General features: G+C 40.7%; 1 protein-coding gene and 1 non-coding gene across 3 annotated transcripts; one reads left to right on the forward strand and one right to left on the reverse strand.

The window, feature by feature from the left end:
• The first annotated feature begins 551 nt into the window (after positions 1 to 551).
• Positions 552 to 17860, forward strand: Rbx1 (ring-box 1). Of its 2 annotated transcripts, none has more exons than XM_046429479.2 (5): positions 552 to 690; positions 2602 to 2680; positions 9817 to 9887; positions 13068 to 13153; positions 17675 to 17860. In XM_046429479.2, exons 1-5 carry the CDS (start codon positions 613 to 615, stop codon positions 17685 to 17687), a joined length of 327 nt encoding a protein of 108 aa, XP_046285435.1. In that variant the 5' UTR covers positions 552 to 612; the 3' UTR covers positions 17688 to 17860. The 2 variants fall into 2 exon arrangements, with proteins under 2 accessions (XP_046285435.1, XP_058430202.1); XM_058574219.1 differs by lacking the exon at positions 552 to 690 and adding an exon at positions 1045 to 1119.
• On the reverse strand, positions 8343 to 8444 carry LOC124083167 (U6 spliceosomal RNA). Its single transcript, XR_006848668.1, has one exon. It is a non-coding gene; the product is annotated as a U6 spliceosomal RNA (small nuclear RNA).
• Positions 17861 to 18580: the final 720 nt, after the last annotated feature.

The following is an 18580-nucleotide window of genomic DNA, read 5'->3' on the forward strand; positions in this document are numbered from 1 at the left end:
GGAAGGTGAAGGCAGGCCCACTCAGTTCGGCCTTGGGGAGGGCACTCGGGGGTATCCTTCCTCACCGCCGAATCATTTCCTGAACCTGAATCAGGAAACCCGACGGTGCCTGGGCCCTGGCAAGCCGCTGCCTCAGGCCTCCGCGGTGACTGCACCTCGGGGCAGGCTCGGGAGCGGGCCAAGGCGTACGGAAGGCGAATCGGGCCCATCTTGCCCTTTCCACCGTTCGGGCCTCACGAGCAGCGCGGCTGTTCCGGCTCCCGGCCGAGGCCGAAGAAACAGGCGCCGCCCCAGCCGAGAGAGTACGGCCGCGAGCTTCCCAAGGGAGGACGACTAGTGCAGGTCCGACCGAACGTTTCCACCCAGCTAGCTCACGTCTCTCAGCTCCGCCCGGCCCCGCCCCGGCCACTCAGGCCACCGCCTCCTCCCCAGCCGACGCGAGGGGGGGATCCCGCGCCAGCGCCTTTAAGGGGCGTGACCACATGCCCCGCCCCGTCGCGCGCCAGTGAGGGGAGGGGTATGAGAGGAGGTGCCCAAGCAGGAGGGGGGGGGAGCGCGGCGTGCGCCGCTGCGCAGGCGCAGTGGCGGGGCGAAGGACCGTGTGTTTCCAAAATGGCGGCAGCGATGGATGTGGATACCCCGAGCGGCACCAACAGCGGCGCGGGCAAGAAGCGCTTTGAAGTGAAAAAGGTTGGGTCTCGCCAGTGCCTTCCTCAGGGAAGCTAGAGAGGCGCGGATCTGGCTGGCAGGCCCGGGGATAACCGAGGCGCGAAGGAAAAGGCTTCATTTCAGGGCGTTCCTGGGAACGGGTCCCATGAAAGGAAGCCGGGGGGCGGGCCTTAGAGTTGATCGGCATTACGGTGGCCCACTGTTCTGATCAGTGTTGGTTTCGCTGGGAGGCGGAGGGGCCAATCACGGAGGTGCTTATTGAGATGCGCGGGGTTGCGAGCTGGCTGCGGGAGCCAAGCGCCTGAGCTGTCACTGGAGAAGCTGAGGGTGGGGGAAGGGCAGGGTGGGGTGAGTGGAATGGGGAGCCCGAGCGACTGCGGCGGGTGGAGGATGGGGCAGTGCGGCGAAAGCCGGGAAGCTGAGATACCACGCATTGGAGGAGCCCACCCGGTGATCCCCCTGCCCCGCCCCTTGGAGCTTGGGGTTCCTCTGACTCTAAGGAACCCCGACTTAGCCCTCGCCAAAGGGAGGCCTCCATTAGCTCCCTCTCCGGCCCTTGCCCCACCGAGTTAAATTCTCGACTGTAAAGCTTGGCTCTTCTGAGACGTCTGCCGGTTGTTACAGAGTCGCCCCAGTCCTGTGGTTCTCAGTCATGTTCAGCCAGATCCCCTTCTAACAGCAACAACAAAAAAAATTTAAATCGTGGTGGTAATTGGTCAATGGAAAATGGCGAGCCCGTTTCTTGTGGCATTTAAGGAGGGTTGAGTACTAGTCTCAAGTAACCTGGTAAGAGTGGGAAAGGAAAAATGTGGAATGTGTCTTTTTTGCATGAGATCCCTTTTAGTATATTGCCAACAGTTTGGGAGAAAAGTATCGATTCCCGCCTAAGGTGAAGTCAATAAATCTGTCAAAATGAAGATCCTGAAGGAGGGAAGATGTATTTCTACAGCATCTAGCTAAGCACAAGACAGTATCTCCTCTCCACCCCACCTCACCCCCCACCCCCGGCATTTGGGCTTTTTAAATTTTTTTGTCTTTTTCTTTTTGGCATCTCATTGTGGTCACTGCTGCTCAGTTACAGCCAGCAGCCATAATGAAGAATAATAGAAGTAGGGTTTTTCTTCTGAGTTGAAGCTATGGTGTGAAAAATGCTGAAGACGTTTCTAGACCCTGAGAGTTGGGTTTGAAAGAGATGGAGGTTTGGGAAGTGGCACCAAATTAGTAGAGAAAGGGGAGTTTGGGAGTATATATAATCGCAGAGGCGAGAGAGTTGTACTATTTAAATACTACTTTTTGATAAACTCTTACTGGAATTAACTAAAAAGGCTGAACTTCCAAAAGCTAAGGACATCGTTTATTTGATAAGAACTAAACAAAGTCTAGTAAATTCTACCAATTGTTAATAAGTAATCTCATAAGATTTAAGTGATGACCTTGTTCTGTGTACTGACACTGGGTAACTGGTTATCCAGCTTATCCCATGATTACCCACTTATGATCCAATCATCATCTTAGTTCATTGTGTTCTGAGCTTTCACTCCCTGCTCATACTTCCAAAGCTGCCTTGAACTGCCAGTGTTTGTGCAAGTTTTGAGCTTCTGTAACTGCCAGGGAAACCTGTACAGTAATTTAAGTTTGTTCACATTAAACTTAATTTGCTTACATTGATGCAGCCAAATTATTTTAAACTGTAGGGAAAATTAAAACAATACTCATTAATTTCTATGTTCATATGCTCAATCTATTAAAGAATGAGAAAACATATAGGTAGCCTACTGTTGTCCTCTGATATAATAAAAGAAGAGTAATATCCAAAAATGCCTTTGTTTTGTGGTCCCTGTTCCTATGATTTCAGCTGCAGCATGAAATCCTAAGGAGCATGTGTGTTACATTACAAGGAGAGTGCATTGTTCCCCCTTTTTCTCTTTGCAGTGGAATGCAGTAGCCCTCTGGGCCTGGGATATTGTGGTTGATAACTGTGCCATCTGCAGGAACCACATTATGGATCTTTGTAAGTAATTGGAGAAGGATGGGAAGAAGTTGAGACGGTTACAGAGATTGTGGCTATCCTGATGTGACCAATTTTCTTTTTCACAAGGAGATATAAACCATAAAGTACTTGGGGTTTCTGCATCTAGTCTGTTGGTGTGATCAAAATAAAGTAGTTTTTCATGACATCCTAGAAGCATACCCAGCTCTCAGAATAAATTACTGAATCTGAAGATGCCAAGGACACATTTAGAATGAATTGTGGACACAGAGGCACTGTTGATTCTTTCTATATATTTCCCATCTCATACTCAAATGTGAAAGGAAGAAAATAAACTTTAAGCTAAAATATTCTGAACTAGTTTTTGTTGGACTATATTTATAGTTGGCCCTTCTTCAGGTTCTGTGTTTACAGGTTCAAACAACCACAGATTGCAAGTGCTTTATTTTAAATATTGCATCTGACTGGGTGTATCGGCATGCACCTGTAGTCCTAACTACTCAATCTGCCAAGGCGGATGGATGACTTGAGCCCAGGAGTATGAGGCTCAAACCCAGTGCCACACCTGTGAGGCAATTGCTCTACCACTGAGCCACATCCCCAGCCCAGAAATTGCATTTCTTACAAACATATACAAATCTTTTCCTTGTTATTATTCCCTAAACAATACATTATAACAACCATTTACATAGTATTTAATTCTGTTAGATATTATAAGTAATCTAGAGTACTTAAAGTATGTGGGAGGATGTGCAGAGATTGGATGCAAATACTACACCATTTTATATAAGGGACTTGCACATCCTCATATTTTGATATCTATAGGATTGGTTGGGGCAGGGCAGTCCTGCAACCAATTCCCCTCACATACTCAGTGACAATTGTATGAAGAAAGGTCTAGCCAGGCATGGTGGTGCAGGCCTGTGATCCCAGTGACTCAGGAAGCTGAGGCAGGAGGACTGCAGTGAGACCAGACTCAACTTAGTGAGACCCTGTCTCAAAAAAATAAAAAGGACTAGGGTATAGCTTAGAGGTAGAGCACTTGCCTAGAGTGTAGGAGATCTGGGGTCAGTCCCCAGTAACACAAAAAAAGAAGTCCAAGGAGTAAGGATTTTTGGTGTTATATCCAAATATAGTAAAAATAGCATCATTGCCAATATCTAACTAGATAATTAATTGAGGTAAAGAAATTTCATTAAAATCTCCACATATTTTGTTTTACAAATAAGTCAACACTTAGATCTGATTATAGTTGTTGATAGACTGTAGTGATGGGGCAAGAATCCTGGGCACGGTGTTGCATGCCTGTAATCCCAGTAACTCAGGAGGCTAAGGAAGAAAGATTTTGAGTTCAAAGCCAACCTCAGCAACTTAATGAAGCCCTAAGAAACTCAGAGAGACCCTGTCTCTAAATAAAATATTTTAAAAGGGCTGGGGATGTGGTTCAGTGGTTAAGTGCTTCTGGGTTCAATCCCCAGTACCAAAAAAAAAAAGAAGAAGGAAGAATACTGGTCATATGAGAAACAATTGATGTTACTTTTTCATCTGGGTGCTAAGGTGGTTTCTTTTTTTTTTTTTTTTTTTTTTTGTTAAGGTGGTTTCTTATTGAGATCAGAAATACGGCAAAGAAACTTTAAGCTTATAGAATTAGAATTATAGGCACTTTTTTTTTTTTTTTTAAATCACTCTTATACTTTTTCAGCTTCATCTCGAGCCACTTCCTGCTCACCAGTAGTTTCTTTGGTCCTCTTTCCATTCCTGAAGTGCCACACTTTTTTTTTTCTTTTTCTGGTACTGGGGATAACCCAGAGGTGCTTAACTGGTGAGCCACCTCCCCAGCCTATTTTTTTTTATTTTGAGCAGGATCTTGCTGAATTGCTGAGGCTGGCTTTGAACTTGGGATCCTCCTGCCTCAGCCTCCTGAGCGAAATTACAGTCATGCACCACTGTGCCTGGCTGCCATTCATTTTTTTCCCTTAATTTTTTTTTGTTTAAGTTGTAAACAAAAACCTTTATTTATTTATTTATTTGTATGTGGTGCTGAGGATCAAACCCAGCCTCTCATGTGCTAGGTGAGCGCTCTGTTACTGAGCCACAACCCCAGCCCTGCCATGCCTTTTTTTAGGACCCTTAATATTTCTTATTCCTTCTGCCTGGACATTCTGCACCTCTTCTCCCTGCTACTGTCTGACACAACAGAATCCAGTGTTAGCCACAAATATGAGCATGATCAGAATTTTAAATATTTTTGTTACCCACATTAATAACAAACAGGTAAGTTTGATTTTTAATATTGTATCTTATTTAACCTGTGATAAACAATATTTTCAACATGTATTCAATGTTTAAAAATATGATACAGGACTGGGTAATGCATCCTTTTTTAAAAAATATATATTTTTTTGATTGTAGGTGAACGCAATACCTTTATTTTATTTATTTATTTTTATGTGGTGCTGAGGATCAACCCAGTGCCTCACATGTCCCAGGTGAGCGCTTTACCACTAAGCCACAACCCCAGCCCTGGTTAATGCATTCTTTACATTTTTTTGTACTAAGTCTTAGTGATTTAGCGTGTATTTTATACTTAACAGCACATCTCAATTCAGACTAGCCACATTTTAGTTGTTCAAAAGCCACATGTAGCTAATGGTTACATTATTGGGCCATGTAAGACTAACCCATAGTTGATTTTTGGATTTTACCTTGAACTAACTTTCATTTTGCTTGGTAAGGGTACTGGATATTGAACTCAGTGGTACTCTACCACTGAGCTACATCTCCAGTCCCCAGTCATATTTATTTATATATATATATATATATATATATATATATTTTTTTTTTTTTTTTTTTTTTTTTTTTTTAATATTTATTGTTTAGTTATTGGCAGACACAACCTCTTCGTTTGTATGTGGTGCTGAGGATCGAACCCGGGCCGCACGCATGCCAGGCTTGTGCGCTACCGCTTGAGCCACATCCCCAGCCCCCCCAGTCATTTATATTTTGAGACAAGGTCTTGCTAAATTGCCAGATCTTGCTTTGAATTTGTAATTCTGCCTCCTCCAGCGAAGTTGCTGGGTTTCTAGGCATGCGTGTGCCACCGTGCCTGACCTCAAAGATATTTTAGATATTTTCCTAACCATACTTACATAAAGCACACAGGCTGTGGCAGTTCAATTAAACAATCCCAAGAGGGCTGGGTTTGTGGCTCAAGCGGTAGCGCGCTCACCTGGCATGCGTGCGGCCCGGGTTCGATCCTCAGCACCACATACAAACAAAGATGTTGTGTCCGCCGAAAACTAAAAATTAAATATTAAAAAAATTCTCTGTCTCTCTCTTTCTCTCTCTCTCTAAAAAAAAAAAAAAAAAATCCCAAGATGTCCTATAACTTGCTATCATATTAATGATTTAATTAGGTATTCTCTATCATGTCTATGTTATGTAGTATTGTATATCTAGCATGGTGTCCAGTACCTAGTAAGTTCTCACTAAATGTTTGCTAGGTAAATAACAAAAACAAAATGGCAGAATGTTTTGATCATTGCAGCTTAGAAGCATGCATGAATTGAATATTTTGTGTTAGCAATCATGGCATGTGCCAGTAGTTGACTTCTCTTGGCTGCTTTGAGTTTTGACCCTTTTTTTCTTTTCACACTGCAGTCAAAGCAAATCAGCCACAACTATTGTGTTTAATGTAGATGGAAGGAACCCATCACAGAAAAAAACACGGTTTTAAATGTGTTTGGGTGGGGTTTTTGATTATGGGCTTGCCGGTTTCTATGCCTTGCATTTCAAGTTGCACCCAGAGAAATTTTACTTTCTTGGGATTCTCATCTGAAAATAGTTAATGATTTTATATAGATTTTTACCCCTAACCTTAATATTTAAGTCATTGTGTGCCTCTGGATGCAAGAGAACACACTTCTTGGGAAGACCATGAAAGACAAATACCATCTAAATGTTATCTTAAAACTTGAATGCTTGTGGTATCATTGTATTCTCTCAAGTACCTGTTTTGTCTCATATTTTAAATGCCCACTGAAGTAGAATATTGAACTCTCATAACAAAATATAATGAATGTATTTTCAGTTTAAATCGTGTCCTTTTTCATTTGAGTGAATATATCCTGGCATTTTGCCAGGCACTAGGTCAAAATAATAACTGAGATCAAGTCTTTACTCTTAAGAAATATACCCCTTTAATACTGACACTGAAGGGAATTCTGGTGCTACAACTTTAAATAATAATTGGATTTATGATTTTTATAAAAAGACTTTTTGTTAAAGATGAAAACAAGTTTGGGGACTGAACCCAGGACCTCACATTCTATCGTAGAGCTATATTCCCAGCCTGGAAAACAAGACTCTTGATTCAGCAATGGCCATTTTCCAATAAATCTGTTCTGGCATTAAAAGAATAATTATATACATAACTGTAAATAAATAAAGAATGATTGTGGCTGTACCCCAGTCAGACTCTCCTACAAAATATTCTTGGTCTGAAGACTTACTCATTGAGTCTGCATTGCTACTACAAGCATTCCTGTAGCTTTGAATTTATTTTACATTGTCCCATATCTTGGTTGTTTTAAATAGTTGCTGAAATACACACTCTGCAAGTTGATATTTTCTCCATTATCTGTGAATCTTTCTTTTTGTAAATATTTTCATTTGTTCCTTTTAGTTATACATGACAGTAGGATGTACAGTGAATCTTATTCCAAGTTAAGAGGGTACCTTCATCTTGAACCCAACCTTTACCTATAAGACCGAGCCATCTTTGTAAAACTGGATCTATCATTGGAGGTGTGAAATCTGTCCACTCTTGAAAAGAAGCTCATTGCTTCCTTAGCAGTTCTTTGGTGGTACCATTCTTGTATCAGAGTTTAAAAGTTCCCAGGCTTTATAAATCACATAAAATAAGTTCTGCCTTGTCAGAGCTGTATGCAGTTGTTTGTCTGCTCTGTGTTGACAGTGAACAGTTCCTGCCCCTGTTTATAAACTAACTTGACTCAACCCTGGTCTCCTCTCTCTCGCACCAAAAATCTGAAAACAATTTTTTGTTTGTTTCTGGTGGTGCTAGGGATTGATCTCCAGAGGGTTCTACCTCTGAACTACATCCCCTGCCCTTTTTTTTTTTTTTTTCCAATTTTATTTTAAGACAAGAGTCTTGCTAAGTTGCCACAGGCTGGCCTCAAACTTGTGATCCACCTACCCTAGCCTCTTAAGTTGTTGGAATTATGGGCAGGCACAGTGTGCCTAACTCAAAATGCCTTTTGATAAATGTTATAAAAAATAAGTATTTAGAGTATTTGAAGGAAAAGAAAATGACTCAGTGTGGGGGGTTAGAAGAAGCTTCAGTCAAGAAGTAGGGATTTAAACTGGAGCCTGAAGGATAGAGAGCGGCAGAGGAGGGAACGGGCTGTATCACATAGGGGGCTTGAGGAATTCCTGAGGTGACTGGTGTCATGGCCACAACCAGATAGTCTTAAAACTTATGTAGATGATTGTACCTTGATACCATTTGGTTTTTACTTTAACTGTGAATTTTACTTTGCTAGTTTCATAATATGTAGTCCTCATGTTATAGGATCCAAATTGACATCAGATTTTATTCTCTCTCCTTTTAAAAATCATAGTGTATTCACAGCTCCAATAAATTTTTTTGTGTGTTTGTGAATTTAAAAATATGGAATGCTTCACAAATTCACTGTCATTCTTGCACAGAGGCTGTGCTGTTATTCTCCATATCATTCCAACTTTAATATATGTGCTGCTGGAGCAAGCATGCCCCAATAAGCTTTGTTTTTTTTCTTTTCTTTTTAATATTTATTCTTAAGTTTTAGGTGGATACAATATCTTTATTTTACATATATGTGGTGCTAAGGATCGACCCCAGTGCCTTGTGCATGCTAGGCGAGCGCTCTACCACTGAGCCACAACCCCAGCCCTTCTTTTTTTTTTTTTAATTGCATTATAGTTATTTGCATTATAGGGATTTGTTGTTACATAGAAATAAATGCACACAATATAACAATATAATTTGGTCAGTATCACTCCTCAGTGCTTCCTCCCTACTTCTCCCTCCCCAGTAAATTCTTGAATTTACTTCACAGACCCTAAAGTCTCTCTACTCTTTTCAGATGATAAACCAAGTTATTCTGTAGTGTGAATCTGAGTGGCAAAAGTAAGTTCTGTGACTTCAGATCCTTTGCTTTTTGTAATTTTGAAGAATGGTGGGGGAGCCTTTATTACATGATCTCTTCCCCTAGGATACCCATTAACATCTCAATATTATTTTTTTACAGTTTTGCCATTTTCTCTATGACACTTTGAAGTAATTATACCCTATTAAATAGTTATAGTCTTCCCTAAAGCTTTTTATTCTTCAGAAATTAACAAACCTTATTCTTTGAATATTTATCCCCAGTAGAGCTTTACCCATCAGTTCTCAATCTCAGATTTTTATCCTCTTTAAATTCCCTTCTTTTCCTTCTTTATAAAATCAATATTTGCATACATTTGCAGTTACTTGTGTGACTTCCTAGACAAAATTGCCTCACAGGCAGCTAGCATCACACAGTGGTGGGCCTCAAATCTAACTATCAGCTTAACAAGTTTGCTTGATAGTGTTTTGAATAATTTTGAGTTGATCCTTGTACACAAAAGTGCACAAGGACCTCTTCACCCCTCCACCTTTTACTTTGCTTCTGCCCAGTTCACAGGTTCCTTCCTGATCCCTTTAGGGATTGGAGTGTTACCCAACTAGGACTTTGGGCTGTAAGGCATAGGTGCTATAAGGACCCAAGGGGAAGCATTTCGCAGGAATAGGGAAAAGACACCAAAGCTCTGAGAACAACAAGAGTCATGAGGTGACTTAACTAAATTTACCAAATTAGGAGGAATCATTCACGTTTTAGCAATTCAGGTTATGCTCAGATTTTAAACACATTTTTCCTATTTGTTAACACATTTTTTAAGCAAGAATTAAGAAATCTTGCTGCTAAACCCATTTCTGACTTCTCCGTTCTTCGTCCTTTTTCACATTTATTAAAAAACAATTATGGCTAATTAACCACTTGAGGATTGCTTGGCTGCTCCAGGCTGAAAGGTTGCTGCTCTCAGGTCCAGTGATGCTATTGCTTTTGTTCCCACAGGCATAGAGTGTCAAGCTAACCAGGCATCTGCTACTTCCGAAGAGTGTACCGTTGCATGGGGAGTCTGTAACGTAAGGAAACGTCTTTACCTATCAGCATGGCTTGTAAACATATTGCTACTTTTCCTGCTTTGCCAGTCTTGAAAATAACTAGGAAAAAAATGACTAGCCAACCTTTCTCCCAAAAGGTATACAAATAGTACAAAAGATTTTAAATCCTCATACTGTTCACCTGTAACAGGATAAACATAATTAGTTATTGGAAAGAAATACTAGTTTGTCTTAATTATGAAGTACACCTAGTTTTGTTTGCAGTATTGTGAGGGTTTGTCTTTGGGAGACAAAGCCTATTGCCTGGTCTTGGGAATGATCTGTTTACCTTCTGAACAGACCCTTTTTTTAAGGTCAAGTGTCTGTGGAATTAAGATCGGAGGATAAATTGAGTTTTTAAGAGTGTGTGTGTGTGTGTGTTTTAAATGTAAATGTACTCAGTAAGGGTTTTTTTTTTTTAATATGGCTCATCAAGAAGAAATAAAAGAGCTGGATGTGGTGGCACACACCTGTAATTTCAGTGACTCGGGAGGCTAAGGGAGGAGAAACATGAGTTTGAGGCTAGCCTCAGCAATTTATCAAGACCCTGCTCAAAATGAAAATTTTTATAAAAAGGACTGAGAATGTGATTCAGTGGTTAAGCACCCCTGGGTTCAATCCCTAGTGCCCAAAAAGAAAATAGAAAGGAATTTTAAAACAGAAAAAGAAAAGAAAAACATGGCTCATGCCAGAAATGTTTTGTGTAGCATGGCTGAACTAAGTGTGTGGCCTTCAGGGTGTGACAGCTGTGAAGGTAACAAGCATCAAATGTGTTATTTCTAGCATATGTAAAAATTCATCCTTAGAACCATACAGTCCTAATCACAGTAGTTGAAACTGTCCTGTCCAGGCCTCCAATGCCAAGGGGACAAAGGACCCACAACTCCAGCATGACATAAGGAGTCACAGATTCTGGAGTCAGACTACCAATCCCTGTCTTTGTCTTATTTACTAAGTGACTTGAAGCCAAGGTATTTAACATCTCTGCTCCTGGTTCCCTCATGTAAAATGGGGCGGATAGCAGGCCACATAGAACTGTAATCAGGATTAAGTGGTTTAATGTTAAAAAGTATTTAGAACTTTGGGCACATAGTCAGCATAAACGTGTTAAAAAATCTAAATAAATAGAAATTCGGAGTTTAGTGGTCACGTGGTAGCTCTTAGTGCTTTTGTGTGGGTTTGAAATGCCTTCTCTACCCATGCCTGTGGTGCACTTTCTTCATTCTATGTCAGGACCCTTTGGCCAGTTTCACAATGGTTAGTATTGGCCAAAGGATGACTTTAATCGTTTGTGGGGGTAAAGAAAATATATTGGGCTCTTTGCTCTGTGTAACATTCAGGCATATATTAAGGATCATGTTCCTTTGTGTAGAATGAAAAGGGATGGATTTCCCCTCAAGTTTTGTTAAGGAAAGGGTCTCTTAGAGATCCTGCCATAAAGGAGAACTAGCATAGAGTGCTAGAAGCCAGTCTTGAGTGCTGATGCTGAGTCTTCTACAGACCAGCTCCATGAATTAGGCAAGTCACTTAACTTGTCTGGGTTTCAGTTTCCTGTCTGTAAAGTTAAGATAATAATATCTGTCATGCCTGCTTGCCAGGGTTGCTGTGAGGCTCAAATGAGGTAATATATGTCAATATCTGTAAACTGTGGAGTACTGTCAAGAATCCTCTGTGGATTGTACCTTATCTGCTAAATACACCTGTTAGTACACTTAGATTACTAACAGGAAGAAAGTTGGGATCAAAAAATGCTCAGGGATGTTGTCACCTGCCCTGAAGTCTCATTTGCCGCCCCCACTTGCCCTTGAGCACTTGATGTCATCTCATGGGCTTGGGTAAAGGATCCTGTGATTTGGCAGAGTGCTTAGTAGGGAAAGTCGGAGATGGCGGTGGGTATCTTGCATGTGCTTGCATGAGCCTTTTCTCAGCACCTGGGGTTGAGAAAAATGTCTCCACTTTCTGCCTCTTGGAGAATCTGCCTGTTTCCTTTTTCACATTGAGTTGTATGAGAGTCTGCAGGAGTGGGATCTTTTAGAAGGCTGTCATTCTGTAAAAATGTGCTAGCTATGGAGCCCATTCTTAATTACTGAATTAGATTTTTGTTGCCAAAAGATAGTTCACAAGACAATAATCTATATTGTAAGTTTCTTAGGTTCCATGACTATTCTGGGAGACATATCAGATTTTAAAGCTGTTATTAAACCAAGCCTACAAAAGCTTTGGTTGTTTTGTTGGGGTGTCTCTGTATTCCTCTCCTGTGCCCCACTGCAGCCCAGCAATTACAGATTAAATGAGGGGGAACCCTTTCTGCTCCTCTTGATCTTCTCCTCATATGAGTGAGGCAGGAGGAAGAAAAGTGTTCATTGCAGTCTTAACTAGCATCTGCATGTCATCAACTCACACCAAAAGGCTACACACAGATTCTCCTTTTCCCAAATCCAAGCCAGTTCCTAGCTCCTGTCCATTACCAGTGTTCTTGGGACACTTGCCTTTTTACTTCCTGTCTTAGTCATGAAAATAGCCTGTTGATGCCCTTTGAGCTGCTTGTATACAGTTTGTCCTTCTGAGTACTTTTTTTAAACCGCAATTTTCCTTTTTACAACAAAATCCTCATTAAAGCCTTATTGAGTGCCGAGCTCTTGTAACATCAGTATTAAAGTTCCTTTGATTAGAGTTGAGTTGGGTGTGGGGAGGTGCCTGTTTTAGTCCTGGGTGGGTAGCAGTGGCAGCGCACTCCCTATAGATGGAGAGGAGTAGGCTTTACTCCCTGGGTCCTCATTCTTCAAGGGTGAGAGGAGGCTGGTGACTGGTGACCAAGATTGGGGAAGTTGGAAATCTGTGTGTGCTCAGGTCATTTCTCAAGGAAAGTAGAAGCATCCCCTAATACGTTCCATAGTCCTTAAAGGGGAGAGAGCTCACTGCTAGAACATAATCTGTGCTCCCTAAATAATTTCTTCAGTAATAATGGCAATTCTAACAAATGTTTTTGTTGGAAATATCTTTGTACAAGGGTATGATCCTTTCTGGAACTTTTGCCCATCATTTTCTGCTCTTGTTTTCCAACCCATGGTATGTATTGCTGCACTGTCTAGTGAGAGGTGTTGTCAGTAGATGGTAAAGCTTACACAGAGTTATTTTTAATAAAAACATTTTTTCTTTCAGCATGCTTTTCACTTCCACTGCATCTCTCGCTGGCTCAAAACACGGCAGGTGTGCCCATTGGACAACAGAGAGTGGGAATTCCAAAAGTAGGTATCTCTGGCCGTTGGCATCGTTAGAAACCTGGGCTTTATAGTTAGTTCTATTTTCTGACTCACCTTAGGCTGGAAGAGGATGGAGACATGGAACATGGCTTGTTTTTTAAACTAACTTTTAGTTAACTAAGCAAGAACTCGCCTGTGTGGACAATGCACAGAAGATTAGCCAACATTAAAAGTTTGCAACCTGAGGTTTCCCCACCTTTTAGTGTCTGTGACAGGAATTCAGGAGGCTGAGGCAGGAAGGAAGACTGCAAGTTTGAGGACAGCCTTGGTAACTTAGTGAGACCCTGTCTGTCTCAAAAATAATAATAATAATAATAATAATGTAGATAACATGGGAATATACAAGCTTTTATTTATTTGTTTATTTATTTATTGGTACCAGGGATTGAATCCAGGGGCACTTTACCACTGAGCAACATTGCCAGCCCTTTTTTATTTTTTGTTTTGAGACAGGGTCTCACTAGATTGCTTACTTTAGGTTCAAAAGCCATCCCTAGCAACTTATAAAGTCCTCCTGCCTCAGCCTCCCAAGTCACTGCACCCAGCTGAATTTCTAAAATCACATTCCTATTGGTTTAGCTCATACTGATTAATTCTAGTAAAGCTTTTGTGGCTATCTTGCTTTTTTTTTTTTTTTTTAATATTTAGAGGTGCTTTTTTAGTATTTTGGGATTTAACCTAGGACCTCACAAAGGCTAGACAAATGCAAGACAGGGTCTTGCTCAGTTGCCCAGACTGAACTGCTTCAGCCTCCTGAGTAGCTGGCATTATAGGTATGCAACACTATGCCCAGCCCTTTGATTAAATTTGTATTATATAAATCATGGCATGGTAAACTTTTAATAATTCAAGTGATTGAAAGGATAGTCAACAAAAATGAATCTCCCACCACATACCTTATGAGTAAACCACCATCAACAGCTGCTTTAGGGGCTGGAGATGTGGCTCAAGGAGTAGCGCGCTCACCTGGCATGCATGCGGCCTGGGTTCCATCCTCAGCACCACATACAAACAAAGATGTTGTGTCTGCCAAAAACTAAAAAAATAAATAAATATTAAAATTCTCTCTCTCTCTCTTCCTCTCTCTCTCTCTTTCTCTTTAAAAAACAAAACAAAACAAAAAAATAGCTGCTTAGTAGCTTTTTCTATCTCCGTACGTGTAGTTGCATATATATAGGTATTTCTTTTTCTTAACATAAACTTAACCCTCCTATTCAGTGATTCACTATTTTTTTTCATTTTTTATATTTTGAAGATATTTATAACAAACTGCCTTCTTTCTTTATGTAGATGTGCCATCATTTTAAAATCAGTCACTGCTGATTGACATTTGGGTTTCCAGTTTTCACTGTTAAAAGCAGTGTGTAGGGATGAACATCATTATACATGAATCTCCTTTGGCATGTCCAGGTATATATGTAGCAGTAATTCCTAAAGAGAAATTTCTGGGTGAGGAATATGTAAATTTTTACTTTTGATAAATAGTGTCAGTTTTTCCTTTCCCAAGAATATGTACTCATTTACACTCCCTCCTGACAGTGAAGCAGAATGCCACATTCTTGGTTTCCTGCCAGTGCTCTATTATCAAACTTTTCCATCTTAGCCACTCTGACAGGTGAAAATTAGGATTTAACTTATATTTTTAAAAATTTTCAGCATGGGGGCTGGGATTGTGGCTCAGCGGTAGAGTGCTCGCCTAGCACCTGGGTTCAATCCTCAGCACCATATAAAAATAAATAAGTAAATGTATTGTGGCCAACTACAAAAAAATAACTATTTAAATTTTTTTTTTATATAACAATTTTTTGAACTGCCTGGGAGAGCGTGTGTGTGTGTGTGTGTGTGTGTGTGTGTATTTATGTATCTTGCCCATTGTTTATCTGTCGAATTATTGATCATTTTCATTGTCATTTATTTATGGAAAGGGGGATTTTCATGTAAATAAGAGTTCTCTGGCCAGGCATGATGGCACACGCCTATAATCCCAGGCTTGGGAGGCAGAGACAGGAGGATGGCGAGTTCAAACCCAGCCTCAGCAACCGCAAGGCACTAAGAACTCATTGAAACCCTATCTCTAAATAAAAATACAAAACAGGGCTAAAGATATGGCTCAGTGGTTGAGTGCCCCTGAGTTCACTCCCCAGGACTAAGGGAAAAAAAAAAAAAAGTTCTTTGTGGCACTGGAAATTGAACCCAGGGATGCTTTACTATTGAGCTACATTCCCAGCCCTTTTTATTTTATTTTGAGACAGGGTGTAACTAAGTTGCTCAGTCTGGCCTCATACTTACCATCCTTCTGCCTCAGCTTCCCAAGTAAATGGGATTACAGACATGTACTGTTGTGCCTCGTTGCTAAAAATGAGTCATTATAAATAAGATATTATTCAGGGGCTGGAGATGTGGCTCAAGTGGTAGCGCGCTCGCCTAGCATGCACTGGGTTCGATTCTCAGCACCACATAAAAATAAAAAAAATAAAGATATTGTGTCCACATAAAAATAAATAAATAAATAAGGTGTTATTCAATTTTAAAAACAAAAATATTGGGTTATTTAGTTCATAAAATGTTTGGGAATTGTTTATTAGTATAGTTGTTTTGCTTTTAGATTCAATAGTTTTTATTATTTATTTATTTATTTTTATGTGGTGCTGAGGATCAAACCCAGTGTCTCACACATGCCAGATGGCACACACTACCACTATGCCATAACCCCAGCCCCAGATTCAATAATTAAATATATATATATATAGTTATAGTTATAGTAGTTATAGATGGACAGCATGCCTTTATTTTATTTACATATTTTTTTATGGTGCTAAGGATCGAACCCAGTGCCTCACACATACTAGGCAAGCATTCTGCCACTGAGCTTCAGCCCCAGCCCTCAATAATTTATTTTGGTAAAGAACATGAGAGGTATCAAATGCTTGATCGTTTTTTGAGAAACTTACCAAATATTCACTGTCTACCTCAGACTATATGCAAAGTAACGTAAATACAAATAGTGTAAGACATAAAAATGTCTGTGACAGTAATACATGACCAGGTGGAAGAACTTTTCTAAGTTTTCAAGGGACTTTGTAATTGGCTCTGCCTTAGAGCAGACCCAAGGCTCCATTTTAGACAGGGTTTGTGCTACCCATTATATGAACATAGGGCTAACCAAGAATTAAGGAATGTGGGCTGGGGTTGTGGCTCAGTGGTAGAGCACTTGCCCATCACATGAGGCACTGGGTTTGATCCTCAGCACCACGTTAAAAAATAAAGTTATTAAAAAAAGAAGAAGAAGAAGAATTAAGGAACGTGATGAATTGCCTGGGCTGGGTTTCGACACTGCCATTTTACCTAACTGGTAATTTTCCCAGGTGTTGGTTATCAGTTCATTGGGAAAACAGATTCAAGTGGAACAAATTCTTCCTTTTTCTTTTTGGTGGAAGTGGGGAGCGGGTACTGGGGATGAACCTAGGAGCCTTTTATCATTGATCCCTGCTGTGTTGGTTCTTTTGAGGCAGTTTGTCTCTGGTTAAAATTATTTGTCATATGGATAGAACAAGAGTACTAGAACTCTGGATCTCAGCTTCCATCATCTGGGACTGTCAGATTTCTTTAAGTTCTTCTCATAAGCAGTCCACTTGAATATCATCTTAAAAAAAAGGCAGCTTATCAAATTCCACTCAGGTTTGAGTGAAGGTTGATGAGCTGTAGAAACAACCTAGAAGTATAACTTTATTTATTTACTTTTTATGTGGTGCTGAGGATCGAACCCAGTGCCTCACCCGTGCTAGGCAAGCATTCTACCACTGAGCTACAGCCCCAGCCCCCAGTACCATTAAAAAAAAAAAAAGATTGAGAAAGATAATAATGAAGGATCTTGTGTTTCAGAACTCTATATGTAGAAAAAAATTTCCTGGCCTTGTTTATTTTATAAACTTGTTAGGGTCAAATTGGGCTTCTGGGGAAATTTGAACCCCCCCTGAAATTCATGCCTTGTTTCCCCACAGTTCTCTTTATGTAGTGCTAAGTGGAATCAGAGCTATAATTGGAGCTGATGATAGATTTTGAAATTGAAGTCTGTTCAGTTGCTATCCTCATTATTTGCTTTACCAAACTTCCTGAACACTAGAATTGAGGTGAAAATAGGCTGCCATGGCCAGGGGAGACGGGCAGCTCTCAAACCATTTCTGAGCCACTGATGAGGGTGAACAGATGGAGTTCCCTTTCACAGCCACCAGCAGCAGCTTTTCCTTCTCACCTCCCTAATACTGCCCAGCAGCTGCTGATAATGGGCAGCTGTGGTACCTCAGGAACGCTGTCACCAGGAGGGTTGTAGGGGAGAAGCTATGAAGGATGGGCAGAGTTCAGCTTCATTGCCTGGTCTTGGAGCACAGTTGTGGTCACTTCTTTCCAAAGTTATAACTGTGAGGCTTTCACTCATATGTTTAAAGAGGTTTTATAGTCTTAGGAAATTACCATGAGATTAAAGAAGTGATTTACTTTGTCTTTCAGGTATGGACACTAGAAAAAGAATTCTTCCATCAAGCTTAACTGTTTTGTTGTTCATTTAGTGACTTGCCCTCCTGTTACTTAATTATAAAATAGATAGAACTGTGTCTTTTCTCCTTTGTCTTTTCAGTTTGCTTCCTGCAACCATATTGTATTGTATGTCAAATAAAGTCCAGTTGAATTCTAGAATGGATGCTGTCTCTTGTGTGTGTGAAAAAAATGGACATAAGCGAAAGTTCCCCTCTACCCAAACTGGAAAGCATTTTACTGTGAAGTATTTGTTCATAGTGCTAGAGCAGAGACGCCCTAGAGTGCATCACTTGATCACAAGGAATCTGGCCTAGCAAGGGGCAGTGTGGATCACTGGCACCCGAAGACTGGTCAGCTCTGTGTTCCTCCTGTGTGACAGCAGTGGCAGCTGAATAAGGGAAGAACATGGGACTTGCAGTCATCGAACTTGACTGGGTCTGGCTCCATTGCCTGTTCCTCTTGGCAACCTTGGGCGAGTGATTCTGCTCTGAGTTTTCCTCTAATGTGGGCTTCTAAGGACTAAATGACATCATGTGGGCACAGTAAGAGGCCTTGTATGATGTAAAACTACTGTACAAATGTTAACTCTGATTGTATATGATGTTACTTTCTCTTAGCTCGGAAAGTAAGCTTTAAAAGTTTGTAATGGGGGCTGGGGATATGGCTCAAGCGGTAGCGCGCTCTCCTGGCATGCGTGCGGCCCGGGTTCGATCCTCAGCACCACATACAAAACAAAGATGTGTCTGCCGATAACTAAAAAATGAATATTAAAAAAATTTTCTCTCACTCTCTCTTTAAAAATAAATACATAAAAGTTTGTAATGTATAAACTTTACTGATAGAAATTTTGAACTCAAGTTAAAAACTTGTCAGACTTAA

Source organism: Marmota monax, unplaced genomic scaffold, assembly GCF_021218885.2.
Source record: "Marmota monax isolate L192 unplaced genomic scaffold, Marmota_monax_Labrador192_F-V1.1 WCK01_AAM20220418_F8-fsc00051, whole genome shotgun sequence".
NCBI classification, from domain to species: domain Eukaryota; kingdom Metazoa; phylum Chordata; class Mammalia; order Rodentia; family Sciuridae; genus Marmota; species Marmota monax.